Raw genomic sequence first — 18,736 nt, 5'->3', positions numbered from 1 at the left:
CCCGCGGGCTCAGGCAATCCACTCACCTCAGCCTCCCAAAGGCAGGGGATTACAGGCCACCAAGCCCAGCTCTTAATCGCTCTTTTAATTGTATTTTATTTTATTTTATTTTTTGAGATGGTGTACCTTTGTGTTTCCCAAACTGATCTCAAATTCCTGAGCTCAAGTGATTCTCCTGCGTTAGCCTCCCAAGTAACTTGGATTACAGGTGCACACCAACTGTGCCCAACTCTCCCAAGTCTTATCATCAGAGAATAGAATAAAATCCAATTTCTCCATCTTCCTGGCAAAGAACCAGATCATGAATTCTTGGAGACTCCTGCCCAGATCCTGATAGGTCCTCCCCGATTGTGAGCAGTCCTCTTTCTGGATATCTCTTCAGTTCCAACTGTGGGAACAAAATGTCAGGTGGAATGTATAAGAATGTATATGTGCAAATATATCATAAGGACTTTAATGGATGCTAGAGAGCTCCTTGTGTCCAACTTATGCACAGAAGAGAAGCTCTTCCATCCTGTTGGGTTCCCAACTGTGGCTCACATAGCTTTTTTTGCACAGGGCTCCTAGGCATGGTGGCCCACATGATGTATACAACCATTTTTCAAATCACTGTGAACCTTGGGCCAGAAGACTGGAAGCCTCAGACGTGGGACTATGGCTGGTCATATTGGTAAGTTACCAGGTCATGGTGCTGAAGTCCTGATGGGCCAGGAGAGATGTAGCCTGTCTGTAGCCCAGCTTCCTTATTTGTAAAATGAATATACCTGCATCAAATGTTTTTATAGGGACTGAAAGAGATTCTGTTTATAAAATGCTTAGCATATAGTAAAGTCCTCAAGAAATGGGGGCGCTGTTGTTCCATTCTTAAACACAACATGAGGGAAAGTGTCCTGATCTATAACTTCTATTAAATACTTCATGACGGGAAACCCAGACCATTTGTTTTTTAAAAATTTTTTGTAATTAAAACATTTTTCTTGCATCAGGGTCTCACTCTGTCATCCAAACTGGTGTGCAGTGTCACAATCACAGCTCACCACAGCTTTGACCTTCTGGGCTCAGGCAATCCTTCTGCCTCAGCCTCCCAAGTAGCTGGGACTATAGGCGTGTACCACCATGCCCAGATAATTTTGGGGTTTTTTTGTAAAAATGAGGTCTCCTTATGTTGCCTAGTCTGGTCTCGAACTCCTGGGCTCCAGCTGACCTGCCAAAGAGCTGGGATTACAGGTATGAGCCACCTCATCTGGCTCCAGTCCCTGTTTCTAATGCAAAGACAAGGTCATGACATGAAAGTTCTGCCTCTCACCTAAAGACTTGACCACATCATACAAGACCGTGGAGGGTTCTCCTTGATGTGGACCTCTGAAGTGTATTGTATCTTAAAAATAGATGTACATATAGTTACATTTTCATCTTACATAACAACCTCTTATATGACTTTCCCCTCTGTAAAACAGATAACACTTTCAGGGCTCACACCCTCATCCTGCTATTCTAGGATTTGGTGAACACATCTGTGTTACTGTGATCCATATGCTTCATGATTTGTTAGATTTTGAACCTTCTTAGTCTTCATCTTCACAGTCTGAAGATGTTAATTTTTACAAATGTTTTGCTGTACACCCTTTCCTCCACCTGTTTGTCACTTCAGCTACCTCCCTCCGAACTGATGCCATGGGTTCTGAGGGTTTATCACCGACACTGTGCACAGCTGAGCATAGTTGCAGCAGAACTTAGGTGAATGGTAGGTGGATTCTCAATGGTGGCCAATTTGTATGAGCTCCTATAGCTGTGGATGGAAGCAAATCCCAAACACCAAAAGAACCTGAAGAATGGTCTGTTTGTTTGCAATATCGTTTTGGTTTTGTTTCCTATTAATTTTGATTATTTAATTTTTAACAAAAGAAACATATGCAACCAGTTTTTAAAAATCAAGTAGTACTAAGCATAGAAATCTATCGTTTCCATCTTCTCCTCACCGCCACCCTTCTGATACTGACCAGGTTCATTCTGCCCTCACAGTTAACCAGTCACTATGATGACAGGTTTCACAAAAGAGACAAAATCTATTCACAGGGCGGCCCAGTGGGAGAATAGTTCTCGAATCTGCACCTCTCACCAAAGATAAAGTTTAGGGATTTTTATGGGTTACAGAAGCGGAGTGGCCTAAGGTCTAAGGCGAGGGGAAAGTTGATTGGCAGTGGGGGAAAATGAAGTCTATTGGTGATCTGCACAAGTGTAGTCAGGGTTCATGGCTATTCGTAGGATGCACATTCAGAAAATGGTGTCATTAGCATGATCTGAAGGTGGAGTTTTTGGCACTCTGACCTCAGAAGGCCACCCCTCAGGCATTTACGCAGGCCCAGTTAAAGGGTTAGTGGTTTCAACCAGTTTGAACTGGACAGAAGCTTTCCCCCAAGTTCCTAAAAAAAAAAAATAATAACCTAAGCAACCATTACCATGATGACATATACAGATCAGAAATGCTATCTGTAAGGAAGCCTGTGAAGGTTAAATTACAGTGTTTAGTAACATGGCTTTTAGCAATATGGGTTAAAATGATAACAAAAACAAGTGACCAAAAGCAAGCAGGCAGGTTAAATTTGGTGGACCTAATCAGAGTGGCCCCTTGGTTTTACTTCCAACCCCCTGAAAGCCTTCAGTCTTCCTGCGGTATTCCAGACTTATAGCTGTCTAGAGCTGTCATCATGAGATTTCCCTGTGTTACTTCATTATGTTGGAGCATATTTCCTGAGTCACATTTATTATTTTACTTCAATTCTATCCACTTGTGAAAGCATAACCCCCAGTAGCTTTGTAAGAAAGGATTCAATAAGAGATCAATTATTTTATTCCTCGCATATCTGGAAATACATTTATTCAACACTCTATACTTGATTGATTATCTGGCGGAGTACAGAATTCATTGCTGAAAATAATTTTAGAATTCTAAAGGTGCCGCTCCATTTTCTTCTGGCATTTATTGTTTCTGTCAAGAACCTAACACCATCTGGATTCATATGCCTTTGAAGGTGGTCTTGTATTCTTCTCTTTATTACTGGTGTTCTGAAATGTCATGAGGATGTCTCTTGGTGGGGTCTTGTTTTTTTCACATTTATCTTTCCTTCGTGTGCTTGGAGAGCCCTATAATCTGAATATTCATGTTCTAGAATTCTGAGAATTTTTTCTTGTATTAGTTCTTTGATTATTTCCTCTCCTCAGTTTTCTGGTCTCTTTATAGAACACTCTTATTAGTTAGATGTTAGGTCTCTTGGGTTAATTACCTAAACATTGTATTGCTTTTCTTGTATTTTCTATCCCTTTCTCTTTTTTGTTATACTTTCTGAAACATGTCCTTGTCTTGTCTTCTAACTTGTCTATTGAATTCCTATTTTGGATCTTATTTTAATTTCTTTTTAAAAAAATTTTTATTATAAAGATTTGGGGTACATTTCAGGGTTAGGTATATAAACATTGATCATGCAGGTACCCTTGTTGATGAGGTATACTCCTCCCTCCCCTAGCAGTTTCCCTCAACTACCAATCCCACTCCCACCCCCCCAACAGTTTCCCACTACTGCCAATTGCTTTCTTATATATACCATTATAATTGTTCAAGGTCCGTTTATGAATGTGTTTTCTAGTTGTTCCTTTTACATAATATCCTGATTTTGCTTTACTGATGCAGCATCTTTCATACTCTTCTGAGGATATTAATCAAGGGGTTTCTTTTTGTGGTTGTTTTCTTTTGTTCCTTGTGTTATCTCTTTCCTTTAGAATTCTCACCACCCTCTCCCCCTACTTTATTGTTAAAACTTTCCCCCAAATGTTGGTGTCTGTGACTATCGAGTCACATTAAGGATAACTGGGAGCTTTGGAACAGGGTTGGAATATTTTTTGGATGTGATTGAACATGGTATCATCTATTTTACTGGAGATTTCAATCCACAAAAATACACTCATATGCCAGCTTGTAGAGGCTCTTTTTCTGAAACCTTTCAGTGTCTTCAGAGGGGAATCATCTAGTATCTGAGGAAGCAGGGTAAGCTTGTATGCCTGGCTGATAGTTTTCAAGGTTAGGTTAGGAAAGAGGGTGGAGAGCTTCCCACTCTGTATGAAAATTTTAATACAGTCCTCTGTTTTCAGGCCAGCCCCTTTCCCCTGCCTTCCACTGATCCTGCTGTCTCACAATCTGGAGGCTTTCCTCCTATTTACCTTCTCCAGAGAATAAACCTTTGCTCTCTTGAGAGAAGAGGAGATTGGGAGGAAGTGTTTGTGGTAATGAAGAGACCTGGGGGCTCAACCATTCATATACAGACTTTTAGCCAATAGCCTGATTTTGTTGGCCATATTTGTACCTCAAAATGTTGAACCTGTCAAGGATTCAGCAGGGTTAATACAACAGACATCCTTCTTATCTTGTCAGTAGCCCTCATTGCAGACACTTTCTGGCCCACATCCTTCACTAATAATGAATTAGTCATCCCTCTCCCAACCGTATCCATCCTCTCGTATCTCCTCTCCAGTGCTCTTTACCCTTGTGTGTTCACATGAGTACACAATCCCTTTACTCTCACTCACTTCAGTGGGAGTGTGGAGAGACGCAATGAGCCCTCAAAGTCATTCTTCCATTTAAACCCAGAAGTCCCTCTCCCTCACTTTTTTGATAATGTGTAGCATTTTATCAGACTTGGGATTTGCAGTAGCAAATCTGGCTGATGCCACCAGAAGACATTTGGAGAAATTCTCCCTCTCTTATCCTACATTGTACTAATAGCACAGAATACAGCATCCCCTGTGGACAATGGGAAATTTTTTCCCCAAAAAGATATTTTCTCACAGTCAGGGTTTACTTTATTTTCCCATATCTGTCCCGTTTAAGCGAGTACAATCATTCACTGATGAAAACATTACGCAAGGTCAGGCCCAACCCAGAACCCAGGTGTGTCGCTGGTGAATGAGTACACAGCATTGGGAGGCAGTGGAGTCTAGCAAGTAAGCCAGCTGTCTCTGGAGTCCCAGGATCTGGAGCCAAATCCAGGATGTCCCACTTTCCAAGTGGCGACTGTGGACAAGTTATATAACTTCTCTGTGTTTTGGCTTCCTCATATGGACAATGAGGATAAATATGTTTTCCCCCTCAGGGGATAAGTTGTGAGGTTAAATTAGATAATTTAGTGTTCCTCACAGCATCTGGCATACAATACTGTTATTTATCATTATTATTATCCATTTGGAAGTGTCTATTTACCTCTAAGTTTTGTTTTTCTTCTCTAAGTTCACTCCTTGTCCACCACCTAGCCCTTCTCTCTATCTTATAGTGATGCAAACATTTGAACGTCTTTGGTATAAAGTAGATGCTGGCCAGGCTCAGTGACTCAGCCTGTAATCCCAGCACTTTGGGAGGCCAAAGTGAGTGGATTGCCTGAGTCTGCGAGTTCGAGACCAACCCAGGCAACTTGGCGAGCCCTCATCTCTATAATAAATACAAAAATTATCTGATCGTGGTAGAGTGCACCTATAGTTCTGACTACTTGGAAGGCTGAGGCAGAAAGATCGCTGGATCCCAGCAGGTCGATGTTGGGGTGGCCATGAGCATGCCACTGCCCTCCAGCCTGGGCAACAGAGTAAGACTCCAACTCAAAAATAATAATAAAATAAAATAAAGTAAATGCTAATTACCATGTTCCCAGCATAGCGCTGGGTTCTATGAAGGATGAAAAGTGTAGACCACGATGTCAGAATGTAGTGATCTTCCAGTCTGGATAAGGATATAAAAACAACAGTGTCAATGCCAGTGTCCTGGCTTAGAGCCAACTACATCAACAACAGTAGGTAACACTTACATGTAGCAGATACTTTCTTTGCTGAGCACTTCCCATGCATTGGCTCATTGAATTCCTCATAATAATCCCATGTGGCAGCATAGATGTTATTCTAATTTTGCAGATGAGGAAACTGGTTCAAAGAAGTAAAGTAACCAACTCAAGGTCACACAGTTAATATGAAGTGGGGCCATGGTGCAAACCCAGCACGATGACTTCAGAACTTGTTATCATTTTTTTTTTCTTCTGGGTCGGAGTCTCACTCTGTTGTCCAGGCTGGAGTGCAGTGGCACAATCATAACTCACCACAACCTCTAACTCCTGAGCTCAGGCCATCCTCCAGTCTCATCCTCCCTGGTTGGAACAATAGGCATGCACCACCACACCAGGCTAATTTTTTTTTTTTTTAGAGATGAGTTCTCACTATGTTACCTAGGCTGATCTCCAACTCCTGGGCTCAAGCAATCCTCCCACCTTAGCCTCCCAAAGTGCTGGGATTACAGGCGTAAGCCGCCATGCCTGACCAGAATTCTTTCTCTTAAACACCAGGTTAAACAACACATTAGTTAGTCTCTGGGATTTTTGATCCCGAAGATCCAAATTGGGTAGAACCAAGAGCTGGATTTTTATCAGACTGGCCCCCACTGGAAGCTCTGGAATCACAGACTTAGGCCCTTCCCTAACTGTGCCTTCTTTTGACAGCCTCGCCTGGGGTTCTTTCGCCCTCTGCATGGCTGTGTCGGTCACGGCCATGAGCAGATACACAGCAGCCCTCCTGGAATTCACAGAGAAGCAGAGGGCACAGAAAGGCAGTCGGCACTCTCAACACAAATTCCCAGAACCTGAGGCTTTGAAGAATGCTTGGGAAACAGGAGCTGCTCCTCGCCCTACTGGACATGCCCTCACAAATATTTCTGGGCACCTGCCACCAGGTGCTCCAGGCAAGGTATCTATGTGCTAGTCAGTGTCCAAATCTGCACAGGCAAGCTAGCACTTGTATTTCCAATGAACACTACTTGGGTGGTCTTCAAAAGATTATTGTCCAGAAAAACCCTCCATCTCCATCCCCATCTTGCCCATCACTAAACACCTTCAGCCTCTGATTTCTCTTAAAATGCCAGTATCTTTAAGTGAGATAACTCTTATAGAAGATAGTAGTCATTGACATTCTAGTATAAAGGAGCTTTTTAAGCTTTCCTGACAATGAGTTTAGTAAGGATACCAAAGAAAGAGGGAACATGCAAGTACTAAGTGAGAAGAGAAACTGAAGAAAGGGGAAAGTCTTAAACTACAATGGGTGCAAAATGTGTTGCCCACACATGCTTGTTGACAGAAAAACCCAGAAAATTTTTTTTCTTTTTTTTTTTTTTTTGAGTTGGAATCTCACCTAGTCGCCCAGACTGGAGTGCAGTGGCCGCTCCCGGCCACCGCAGCCTCGACGTGCTGGGCTCCAGTGATCCTTCAGCCTCAGCCTTCCAAGTAGCCGGAATTACAGGCATGCGCTACCACGCCCGGCTGATTTTTTGATTTATTGTAGAGATGAGATCTCACTTCCCAGGCGGGTCTCGAACCCGCGGGCTCAGGCAATCCACTCACCTCAGCCTCCCAAAGGCGTGGGATTACAGGCTGAGCCACCGAGCCTGGCGAAAATCTTTTTTCTTAATTGACACAATAAAGTACGTGTGACTATCTCTTAACGTTCTTTTTTATTTTAATCAAGAAAACAGAAATTTCTAAATAAGTTTCCTCTTATTTTAAAAAATATTTTCTCTTTGAAATTTTGCAATTTCTACTTATAGTAAAATCAGTTTGGGAGGATAGTCAAATGATAGAAATAAAAACACAACCAAATGGAAGGACATCTTATCATAGTTAAGTGAAACAAATGTTTGAATTGTCCTGCTTAAATTAAATTGCCAGGCACTTTTGCTTCTAAAAATAAACAAATATGCAAGTCTTGTTTGAGGCAGTGATATGCTGTGGGTTTCCTAACGTGCTCTGTTGTAATATTATATCAATTTATCAATTTATGTTATTGAGGCCACAGGTTGTCAGACACATGATTTGGAAAGAAAATAAGTGTCAAATTCTAACAATCTTAAATATGTCCCAGCTCAGATTTGTTTTTAAAAATTACAGTTCTCAAACCAGACAAAGTGGAGATCAAAAGGAAGCTCAAACTTTACCTGTATGATGTCCACTTGTATACCTAATCCTGAATTGTACCCCACATCTTTAAAATAAAATATATATATTTTTAAAAGTACATTTACATGTCTAGTAAACATACCATTACTGATTTAGAAACAAAACATATTTCCGGTAAAAACAGTCTGTTTGTACTGAACCATAACACATACTGTCACGGAATAAATGAAAAAGCTCAGATATCTTCATATTTGGGACTCAAGTCAAGCACCTGCATGGCAAATGTTAATCCCATGGAATTTTGTGCCTCATTGCACCAAGCATATTTGAAGAGCTATAAAATGGATTTTTGCCAGAATAAGTCCAACCCAGAGAAGGTGTGTTGGGGTTTCCAGAGCCATCTGCTCACTTAGAGCAGATGGGTTGGTACCTGACAGCCTCTACGCTGCGCAGCATGTGGGTTCTCTTCTGTGGTTTGTCAAGCCTGTGTATTTGCAGATCCTGTGTGACTATCACAATGTCAAGTCAAAATCTGATACTAGGGAGAAGGAAACTTACCGGAAAAAGACATTCACTTAATTCTTTCTTTGAAAATTACTTATCTGTGGAAACTGCAGTAGAAGGTGCCAAGGAATAAGTGAATTTTCCAGAACCACGTGAGAGCAGCTTCACGTGGTATGTCATCCAATGGTATAATTGTCATCCAATGGTATAATTGAGCCAAGTGACCAGTTAGTCACCGAACAGGACAGAAGGCGATCAGACACTGAGGCTCAAGTCAAAATCAATTCTTCGCTACATCTTCTAAGCATCTAAGGCTCTTTTCTTCCTTCTAAATGTTTTAAATGTCCATTGAAATGGAGGTATAACACATCTAAAGAAAAGTATACAAACCACAGATACACAACTTCACAAGTTTTTTGAAAGAGAACACACCGTCAACCTGAAATAATCAAAAGGATCAGAATCCAATTTTTATAGCGTTTGTTCAAGTGCAGAGTTTGAGACAGCCACCTGGGAAACACAGGCTCTGCAGGGCTGGGGTCTGTGCTCCAAAGTGAAGAAACTTGTTTCATTTATGTAGACAGAAGCAAGAAGTTTAGCAGGCTTTCAACACTTTCTGTACAACACTAGCTTATGAGTTACAGCCATTTAATTGGTTACAGTTTGTTTTTTTTCAGGAAAGATATATTTACCATTCCACCTTGAGCAATTTGATAGTCAAGTGGTTATTTGACATCAGGTCTGGGTCAGGTACGAGAAAAAGGAACTTAATCTATAACAAAAGGTCAGTAACTAAGAGAGAGGGGGTCTTATCTCTGGCACCACATTTTATAGGGCAAGAAAAACATGAAAAATGGTTAATCTGTAGTAGGAAAGGCAAAGGTTGCAGTCACACGTCCTTCAAAATAATTTAAAGTTCCAACAGCTTTCATTTGAATTACTTTCACAACACCCATGTAACCATGCTCCAGATCAAGAAACAGAACCAAAGTGTCTCATTTTTATCTATCTTTGCTATAAAACAGACTCAGTTGGATTTTAATTCTTCAGCACAATGAAATGCTCTTTTTATAGATTCGTTTCTCTCTTATAGCTTATAAATTATTCTATGCAAGAACTGTTCTCTATACTACCCAGCATCTAGAATAATGATTGGCAAATAGAAAGTGTTATATATTTACATATTCATATATGTACTTATGTGTGTATGTGTACAAATATGCATGTGTACATATATGTGTACACACACTACCAAGCAGACCTACTTTTAGCATTCTCTGGGAAGTAATATAGCTCATGATTAAGAGCATGAACTCTGGAACCAGACAACCTGCATATAAATCTTGGTTCCTCACTTTGACCTCAGTGCCTCAGTTTTCTCATCAGTAGAGTGAGAATAATGTTCCTACCTATTTTAACACCTATGAGGACTAAGTGTATTGTGTATTTGAAGATCTTAGAACAATGCCTGGCACTTAGTAAGCACAATGGGAGAATCAACTGCCAGGTACAAAGCACTGTGTTAGGTCATGTGGGTGACAGGCAAACCCTGCATAGTCTGAATTCTTGTCAATGATTTGGAGAAACAATAGTAGAAAGCTCAGTGACAATGTCTGGGAGACAGGATTAGGTGAGTGCAAACCCGCCAACCATTTTTAGCCTGAAAGGTTGTCAGTCCCTAATTCAGCAGTCAGTGAATTTTATCAGGCATTTACAGTGTTCTAGGCACCATGCCATTTCTTCTGGAAGAAAGGAATTAGAACTTCTTCCGTTTGGGGGAAAGAGAATGCATGTTGGGTCAGTTGTTGAAGAAGTGGTTCATGTGTACTGTCTACTCATTATACCAACAGAGAAGGCAGTCTCCATGGTGTCACGGTTCTGAGCAAAAAGTCCATCATCAAATGGAACCAGCTCTGGTCGGCAATGATTTTCCCCATCCAGGCTCAGGGAACTTAAGAACAAGGGTCCATGTTCCCTCTTATGAGGTGGCAAAGGAAGATAGCAGCTGACTTGAGGTGTTTGGGCAAGAGTGAATAAGGTGCCCCCTGGGTTCATGGAGGTGAGAAAGAGAAGGGTTCCTCTGTGGAAAAAAAAAACCACTTTCAAATTATAGTCTTTGTTCTGTGTGTGCACCATTGATTCAATGCTACTGTGTTTACAGTAGAAAACTTAAGTCCTATTTGGAACATCGAGTCTTTCTCGGTGTTTAAAAGTGCACAACATGCTAAAAGTAGAGGACTAAAGCAACACCCTTCATGTATTTTTCATTATTTCACCGGAGTGGTTGCATTTGGGAATGGAATTGTTAACCTTGGTGTGCTGACGGGGTGGTGGCGGGTGGGTGGAAGAAATATGTTTGCACAGAGAAGGGTTCTGTGCCTGTGAGTTAGATTAGTTGAGATTGTCTAACCATGGTTCTACATGTGCATTTTAGTTAATGTTGCTGTATATTAGAAGACAAACAAGTTCTAATCCTCGAAGTATGCTAAAAGTAGAGGTAGTAAAATGATCCCTTTATAAATGTCCTTTAGTTAGTTTTTAGGGAGGACTGTCTCCTGGGAGTGACCTTTGTTAATCCAATTCTTGAAGTTAGATATAGTCCTGTACTAAGTCGCTGGAATGGCAGAGGAGAGAGAAGAGGGAGGGTAAAGGGAAGGGCTCTCTCCTAGTATCTCCATATCTAGAAGATGGTTTTGATTATAACCATAGGTCTAATGTGAATTTATAGTAAAGTGCCTGTGTTTGTTGTGGACAAAGATCGTTACTTTGCAATATGTAAGCTATAGAGATGACCTGGAGTGACAATGTATGATAAAGTGTAGACCTCATGAATTAGCCAATTTGTAAACATCCTTTTCATTATAATTTCTAGAAAAGAAGCATCATGGGTATACTATTGTGAAACCACCTCTTGGTAGTGTATATTGGGACTTGTTCATTAGGTTGACTGCAGAGGTGCAGAGGCACAGAAGGGAGAGATGTAAGCTGATATGTTCCATTTACATTTTGATGATAGCCACTGATGCATGTGCATCTCTTTGGGCTGTACTGCAGGAATATATTAAGCAACTAAATGTAAGCATACTTTCTTGCTAATATTTTAATGGTATAGATCTGATTATGAATTCTTTTAGAAACATTATACTTAGTGTGCTCTGTTGCTTTATGTTTCATTTTAAATTAAGCATTTAGGGAATGCAGTATTTAAAAATATTTATATATATATATACAGTCTCTCGCTCTGTTGCTCAGGCTGGAGTGCAGTGGAGCGATCATGGTTTACTGTAGCCTAGAACTCCTGGGCTCAAACAAGCCTCCTACCTTGGCCTTCCAAAGTGCTGAGATTCCAGGCATGAGCCATCATGCCCACCTGGAATGCAATGTTTTAATAGGAATTCTGCCAACACTTTTATCTAGAGTTCTGTTGAGTTGGTGTAGTGTATTCTTGGTTATCAAAATACTTGTACAGCTTTGGGATTTTGAACTGGTAAATATTCATGATGTGTGAAAAAGCACAATACGTATTATATGATCTCAATCCCATAAAATTGGATGTTGTGTCTGTATACACACAGGACCTAGAAGAACACGTCAGACTGTAAACTGCTTTTGATTGTGGATGACTTTGTTCTTTTCTTCTTGTGTGTTTAAGTTTGCTTTAATGCGCATATTAACTTTTTTAAAATACAGGTTATTTTTAAACACTTAAAAAAGAAGAATGAACATGGTGTTCATAAACGAAGCATTGAGAAAGCGGCAGTCTGACCCCAGCAAGCAGTTTTTCCAGAATTAGTGAATTCAGCCCTAAACTCACTAGATTGTCTCAGAGTGTTTTATCAACTGTTTTCATGGTGTTGACAACTTTGCAGCATTTCTGGTGAACCCCTTTGGGGAACTATAGCTCATTTGTCTGGGCTGAGAGAGACTTCTTCAAACACCAGAAAAAGATCTTAATGAGACTGGAATTTTGTTTGCTTGTGTAAATATTTTTGACTCATTAAAAACCTATGAAGAATCTGTATATATAAAGCACCATGTGGGAGCCATGGGAGATATAAGCATGACTGAGAATCCGTCCCACCCTCAAGGGGCCGACTCTAGAGAATCCAGTGTGGTGGGGCGGAAGGCTGGGGAGTTTGGAAAACATCCAAGTCATCTGAAGGTTAAAGGATATTTCAATCACTTAGATGGCTGGCCAACAATATCATTCATTCTCGTTAAGTCCATTGTGTTTTCCTAGAAAGACGGAATATAAAGGTGGGGCTTGAAGAACTAGTTTTGTTTGTTTGTTTGTTTAGTTGTCATGTGAAGCAGGAGAGAGACATCGTCTGCCTAGTGAGAATGTGGAAGAAAAGAAAAATAGCAATTTGAAAACAATAGAATTTAGGGGGACAGATAAAATAGCAAGAATATCAGAGAGGATCCATCTGCTTCTATCTTTCTTTCCCTGTTTGATTATTTTATTTTCTCTTCAATTATTAAATGTTTCAGCATATACAAAATAATGTAACACAAAGTAACTATGAAAGAAGTAAATATTTTGTCATGGTTGTCACAGATCTCTCTATTTAAAAAGAAAAGAAATAAAATATAAGAGATACAGGAAATGCCACACACATACATGCACACACACCTCATCCCTTCCTCCTTGCTGTCTCCCCAGAAGTAACCACCATCCAGGATTATGTGCATCATTCCTTTGCATCATTGTGCACATTTACTAAATGTATGTATATCCATAAACTACATAGGAAATTGTTTTGTACAATTTTAACTTCATAGGAACGGCATCATCTTATACTGGGTTTGACTCTTCAAAGGAAGTCAGACCATTTTTTTTCCACTTTTTTTTTAACATGAAATGGATCACCCTAACCATTTTTAAATTTAAATTTTTAACAGACAGGGTCTCACTATGTTGCCCAGGCTGGAGTGCAGTGGCTATTCACAGGTGTATCCCACTACTGATCAGAAAGAGAGTGCTGCTCTGTTTTTGACCTGGGTTGGTTCACTCCTCCTTAGTTAAGCAACCTGGTGGTCCCCCACTCCCAGGAAGTTGGTGTTGAATAGGCATGGTGCACTACAGCCCAGATCTCCTGGGTTCACATCTTAGCCTTCCGAGTAGCTGGGACTATAGGAACAGGCCACCACATCTGATGTAACCATTTTTTAAGTGTACACTTCGGTGGCATTAAGTACATTCACATTGCTGTGAATCCATTCAGCACTATCCATTCACAAGACTCATCTCATCTTGCAAAACTGGAAGTCTATACTGACTTCCCATTGAATTACTTTCATTCCTTCTCTCCCCAGCCCCTGGCAACCCCCATTCTACTTTGTGTCTCTATGGTTTTGATTACTCTGGGTATCTCATATAAGTGAAATCAGGCAATATTTGTCTTTTCGGCTTATTTCACTTAGCATAATGTCCTCAAAATTCATTCATGTTGTAGTGTGTGTCAGAATTCCTTTCTTTTTTAAGCCTGAGTAATATTCCAGACAAACCTTTAAGATGGCAGGCTGGCCCAACCACCCACCATCTAGTCTCTTCCTTGCCTCCCCCTCTATGATAGCCCTGCCACTTGGGCATTGAGTGTCTCCCAGGATAGGTAGTGTCCATCCTTCTAAAAGCAGATAAGGAGTAGATGCATCCTCATGCAGCAAAACAAGTGCTGGTCCTGGTGGGAAAGAAGATACAAGCCAATAGGACCTGCATTTTAGCCTAGAAAACACGGAGCAGGGAGGGGGTTATGAGGCAGGGGATTATATTGGTCTAACAATTTACTGTTTATAAAATTATATACACACATGATCTCATTTAGCCCTTGCCTCCTTCACCTGTGAACACCATGAACATAACTGCACCTTGAAGATCTACAGGGAGTGGGACAGAGATAACATTTTTCTTTTCTTTTGAGTTAGAGTCTCACTCTGTCACTCAGTCTGAAGTGCAGTGGCACACTCACAGCCACCCCAGTATCAACCTACTGAGCTCAGGTGATCCTTCCACCTCAGCCTTCTAAGTAGCCGGAACTACAGACACACACTACCAAGCCCAGATAATTTTTGGATTTATTGTAGAGATGAGGTCTTGCCAAGTTGCCCAGGCTGTTCTCGAACCCGCGGACTCAGACAATCCTTTCACTTCGGCCTCCCAAAGTGCTGGGATTACAGGCATGAACCATCGCACCCAGCTGAGATGTCATTTTACTATATCCTGTAAAAGCAGCCTCCAACTCCTTCCCCTAAACCTGCGCAGTGCCCTCAGGAATGGGGCTTGATTCACATTGCAACCAGACAATAAGAACCAACTCGAACTAGAACAATGCTGTCAGAAAGAAAGGAGAGACTAAAATGATCAGCCCCAGTGAGACACCAGGCTCATACAATGTGTTGTACACACATCACCTCTTATATTCTAATTCTACACAATGGCGTAGTGAGGAAGGTAATAGTATTAGTATTTCCACTTTGTGATGACTCTGAGATTCAGAAAGTTTAAGCATGTGCCTGAAGCCACACACACGTCAGAAGCAGCACTGAGATGAGGACTCAGTGATGTCCCACTCTCCAAACCCATCCTTCTGCCTTCCTGGGGGACAGGGTGGGAGGCAGTACTTCTTTTTCTATGCGTACAAAAAAATATACTCTTACGTTTGGTTATGTTTTGTTACCTAGAGACTCAAACTGTGGAGACAGTCTCCAGCCAATACGCTCCTGCTCACTTAATTTAACACATCCACCCTGCTGGATACACTTTCTTCATTTTACTCCTGGGACGCTACTCTCTTAGTTCTCTCCACCACACCCACCACTCCTTTTCAGCCTCCTTTGCTCTTTAAGTTGTCAATCTCTAAATGTTGGCGTGCCCAGGAGCTCAGTCCTCAAATGCTTCCCTGCCTATACTCATCCTTTAAAAGACTTGGGTGCTGGTCACATGGATGTGATCAGTTTATGAAGACTTACCAAACTCTACACTTACAATACGTGCACATTTCTAATATGTATATTAATGTCAATAAAAAAATGGGTTTTTAAAAAACGTTCCGGGTTATGTCTAATCTGTAGCATGGCTACAAATACTACCTGTGATAACTCCCAAATGTACATTACTAACCTAGACTTTTTCCCCGGACATAGTCCAGACTGATAGACCCAACTGTTCACTTGACACCTCCACTTAGATTTAACAGGGATTTCAAAATTAACATAGATAAAAATTGAACTCCTAATTGATACCCCCCATCTTTGCCTCCTGCAGCCTTCCCCATCTCAAAAAAAACAAACAAACAAAACCAAATTTTATCCTGCTAGTGCTTAAGTCCAAGTCTTAGGGTCAATTTTGAGTCCTCTTTTCTGTATTCTCCTCCATTCAACCCATGAGAAAATCCTATCTGCTGTACCGCTGTACCTTCAAAATATGTCCAACTCCAGGCACTTCTCATCACCTTGACTGCTACCACCTCAAAGCCACCCTCATTGCTTGTCTGGATTGCTATCGTGAAAGTATCCAACTGCTCTCCTGCCAGAGTCCAGCTCCAGCTGGGTTCAAGGTACCCCAAAGGTGGAGATGACATTGGCGATTGAGGGGAAGAAGAGAGAAAGAAAGAGACTGGACTCCAGTCTAGTGCAGAAGCGATGAGAATTATTGGGAATTACAACAGGTCTTTTATACACAAAGTCAGATGTAGGAGGGGCGTCCCCCACCCACCAGAAACCTTAATCCATGAAAACTTAATCAATGATTGCCTTTAAACCCTTTTCATATGATAATCTTAAAATCCCATAACAAAGGATAACCTAATCTGTGACTGACATAGCCTATAAACCTTTTTCATCCTAAACTGATTGATTTATGCCAAGTTAAACAATTCTATAGAAGCTTAAGTATTTACTTTACAAACGAAAGTGGCCCATCCCAGAATGTTTGGAATGTGGCCCAGTCCAAAGTTCACAGTGGGCTACCTGCAAGTAACCCAGCCGCATTCTTTCAACAAAATGGCTGTCTTCTAAAACTATATTCTACAATTTACACCTTCAATAAATCCTAAGATCATGACCCAGAAGCCTGTGACCAATACTAAGGCTCTTAGATGTGACATGAGTTTGAATTATAAGTTGTGTGAAAGCCAAAACTGCAGTTTGTGGAAGAATGGGAGCAATGAGCTTCTAAAGTTAGCTTGTGTTTGTCCCGGTCTCAGAGTTTTTCTGTTTCGAGCTCACAGGAGCTTAATCTGGTTAGTGCTGAGTAGAAAGGGGGAGGAAATGGGGTCAATAGCTCCTGAATGCATCCTAGTGGTCTCAGGGTCAAGAGCCCTTCCTGATCCCTAATGCTCAGTGGGCCTCCGTGGCCAGCTCCCAACACTCTCCCCACTTCCCCCTTTGCCCCTTTACAATCTATTCCCTGCAAGTAGAAGTCAAATCGTATCTTTTCTCTCCTCCAAACCCTACAAGAATTGCCACCTCATTTAGAGTAAAAGTCAAAGGTCTAACCACGACCTACAAGAGATGTAGACTCTCAACTACATCTTTAACCTTACACATTACCCTCCCATCCTCATCACTCTGCTCCAGTGCATTGGCCTCTTTGCTTCCAAGCACACTCTGCCTCAGGGCCTTTGCACTTGCCCACTTTCTGAAGAATGAGTTAAAAATGTGAGGCATGTTCACACAATGAAAATGAATGAACACCAACTTCACGCAGCAAAATGGATGGATCTCGCAAATGTCATGTTGAGCAGAAGAGTGACAACTTTGTGAATCTATTTAACTAGAGTTAAAAAAGAAAATATGGACACACAGGCAAAACTAATATATGTTGTTGGAAAGTTAGAAAGTTGTTACCCTTAGGACTGAAGAGAGGCATGATGGGGCATGTTGGCAGTGCTCTGCTTCTTGATCTGGGTGCTGCTCACGTGGATGTGATCAGTTTATGAAGACTCACCAAGTTTTATGCTTATGATACGTGCACATTTCTAATATGTATATTAATGTCAATAAAAAGTTGGGTTTTTAAGAAGTGTTCCAGGTTATTTCTAATTCCAAGAAAGAAATACCATTTCCCTCATTCCCCTCTACTCTGCTCTTTGCCCTACTCCTGGCCAACCCAATGGTCTTTACCAAACAAACTCTGACATTGTGACTGGCAGTCGAGTTTTTGAAGACTGGAGTACTCGAACTGGATTTCTATCTCTCCCTGTTCATTCCTACTGAGTCCTCTTACATGATTAAAATATTTAACATCTGGTCTGTTGCTACAGCAACACTAGTGGGAACATCAGAAGCCCAGGCTTGGTGTGGGGGACACCTTGGATTGTTTTAAGAAATTGATGGGTATCACGCCTATAATCCCAGCACTTTGGGAGGCCAAGGTGAGAGGAATGCTTGATCCCATGAGTTCTAGACCAGTCTGGGCAACTTGGCGGGAACTTATCTCTACAATAAATAAATAAGTAAATAAATAAACAAAAGAAAATGGCAGATAAACCGGACGGGGGGGAAATCATCAGCTTCGATAAGGCCAAAAACAGAGACACTGGAGTACACTCTGCCAACCAAAAAGACCACTGAGCAGGAGAAGCGGAGTAAATTTTCCATCATCTTGGAGACCCCAGTCGTAATGTGGAGGGAGAGCCACCTGAAAGATGGACATGAACCACAAGCTGCACTGTGAACCTGGGCACTCTGAGCCGATGCCACCAGCCCAAGGGTCTCTGAGGGGACCCCCAAATCGGACTGCCAAATTCTCCAGTTTTCACTAGGATATTACAGAAAAATATTTGTATGATTAATGAAAATAAAACACCTCGTGGCATGGCAAAAAAAAATTAACATCTGGGTTAGTATTCTTAACTATTAATGATAACAATGGTCATCTTCTTGTGGGCCAGGGTCTCTGTTAGGTTAACAATATGCGTACCTTTTTGCTTTCTCAATGGTCCTGCAAGATAAGACTGTTATGCTTATTTTACAGACGAAGAAGCTAAGGCTCAGAGAGGTGAGAAACACTCCCAAAACTGTGCTCTTTTTGATATTTATTTATTGTAGAGATGAGTTCTTGCCAAGTTGCCCAGATTGGTCTTGAACCCATGAGCTCAGGCCAATCGTCTCACTTCAGCCTCCCAAAGTGCTGGGATTATAGGCATGAGCCACTGCCCCCAGCCCTCTTTCTGATATTTCATATCACACCTCCAAGTGGCTCATTCTGCAACAGGTTCCGTTCTATTGAACAGATTTCTGTGCTATTTATCCTCAAC

The 18,736-nt window shown here is 41.2% G+C and overlaps 1 protein-coding gene across 1 annotated transcript in view; it reads left to right on the top strand.

Annotated features, from left to right (window-relative positions):
- Window positions 1-6,786, top strand: part of GSG1L2 (GSG1 like 2) — an 18,392-nt gene extending 11,606 nt beyond the window's left edge. The window contains exons 4-5 of the mRNA XM_021706143.1: window positions 559-670; window positions 6,528-6,786. Coding sequence (XP_021561818.1) covers window positions 559-670; window positions 6,528-6,786 — 371 coding nt within the window. The remainder of the gene's footprint in view (window positions 1-558; window positions 671-6,527) is intronic.
- Window positions 6,787-18,736: the final 11,950 nt, after the last annotated feature.

Source organism: Carlito syrichta, unplaced genomic scaffold (genome assembly GCF_000164805.1).
Source record: "Carlito syrichta isolate Samal-C Ts95f unplaced genomic scaffold, Tarsius_syrichta-2.0.1 Scaffold315198, whole genome shotgun sequence".
Taxonomy (NCBI): domain Eukaryota; kingdom Metazoa; phylum Chordata; class Mammalia; order Primates; family Tarsiidae; genus Carlito; species Carlito syrichta.
This window is presented reverse-complemented; position numbering and strand designations above follow the sequence as displayed.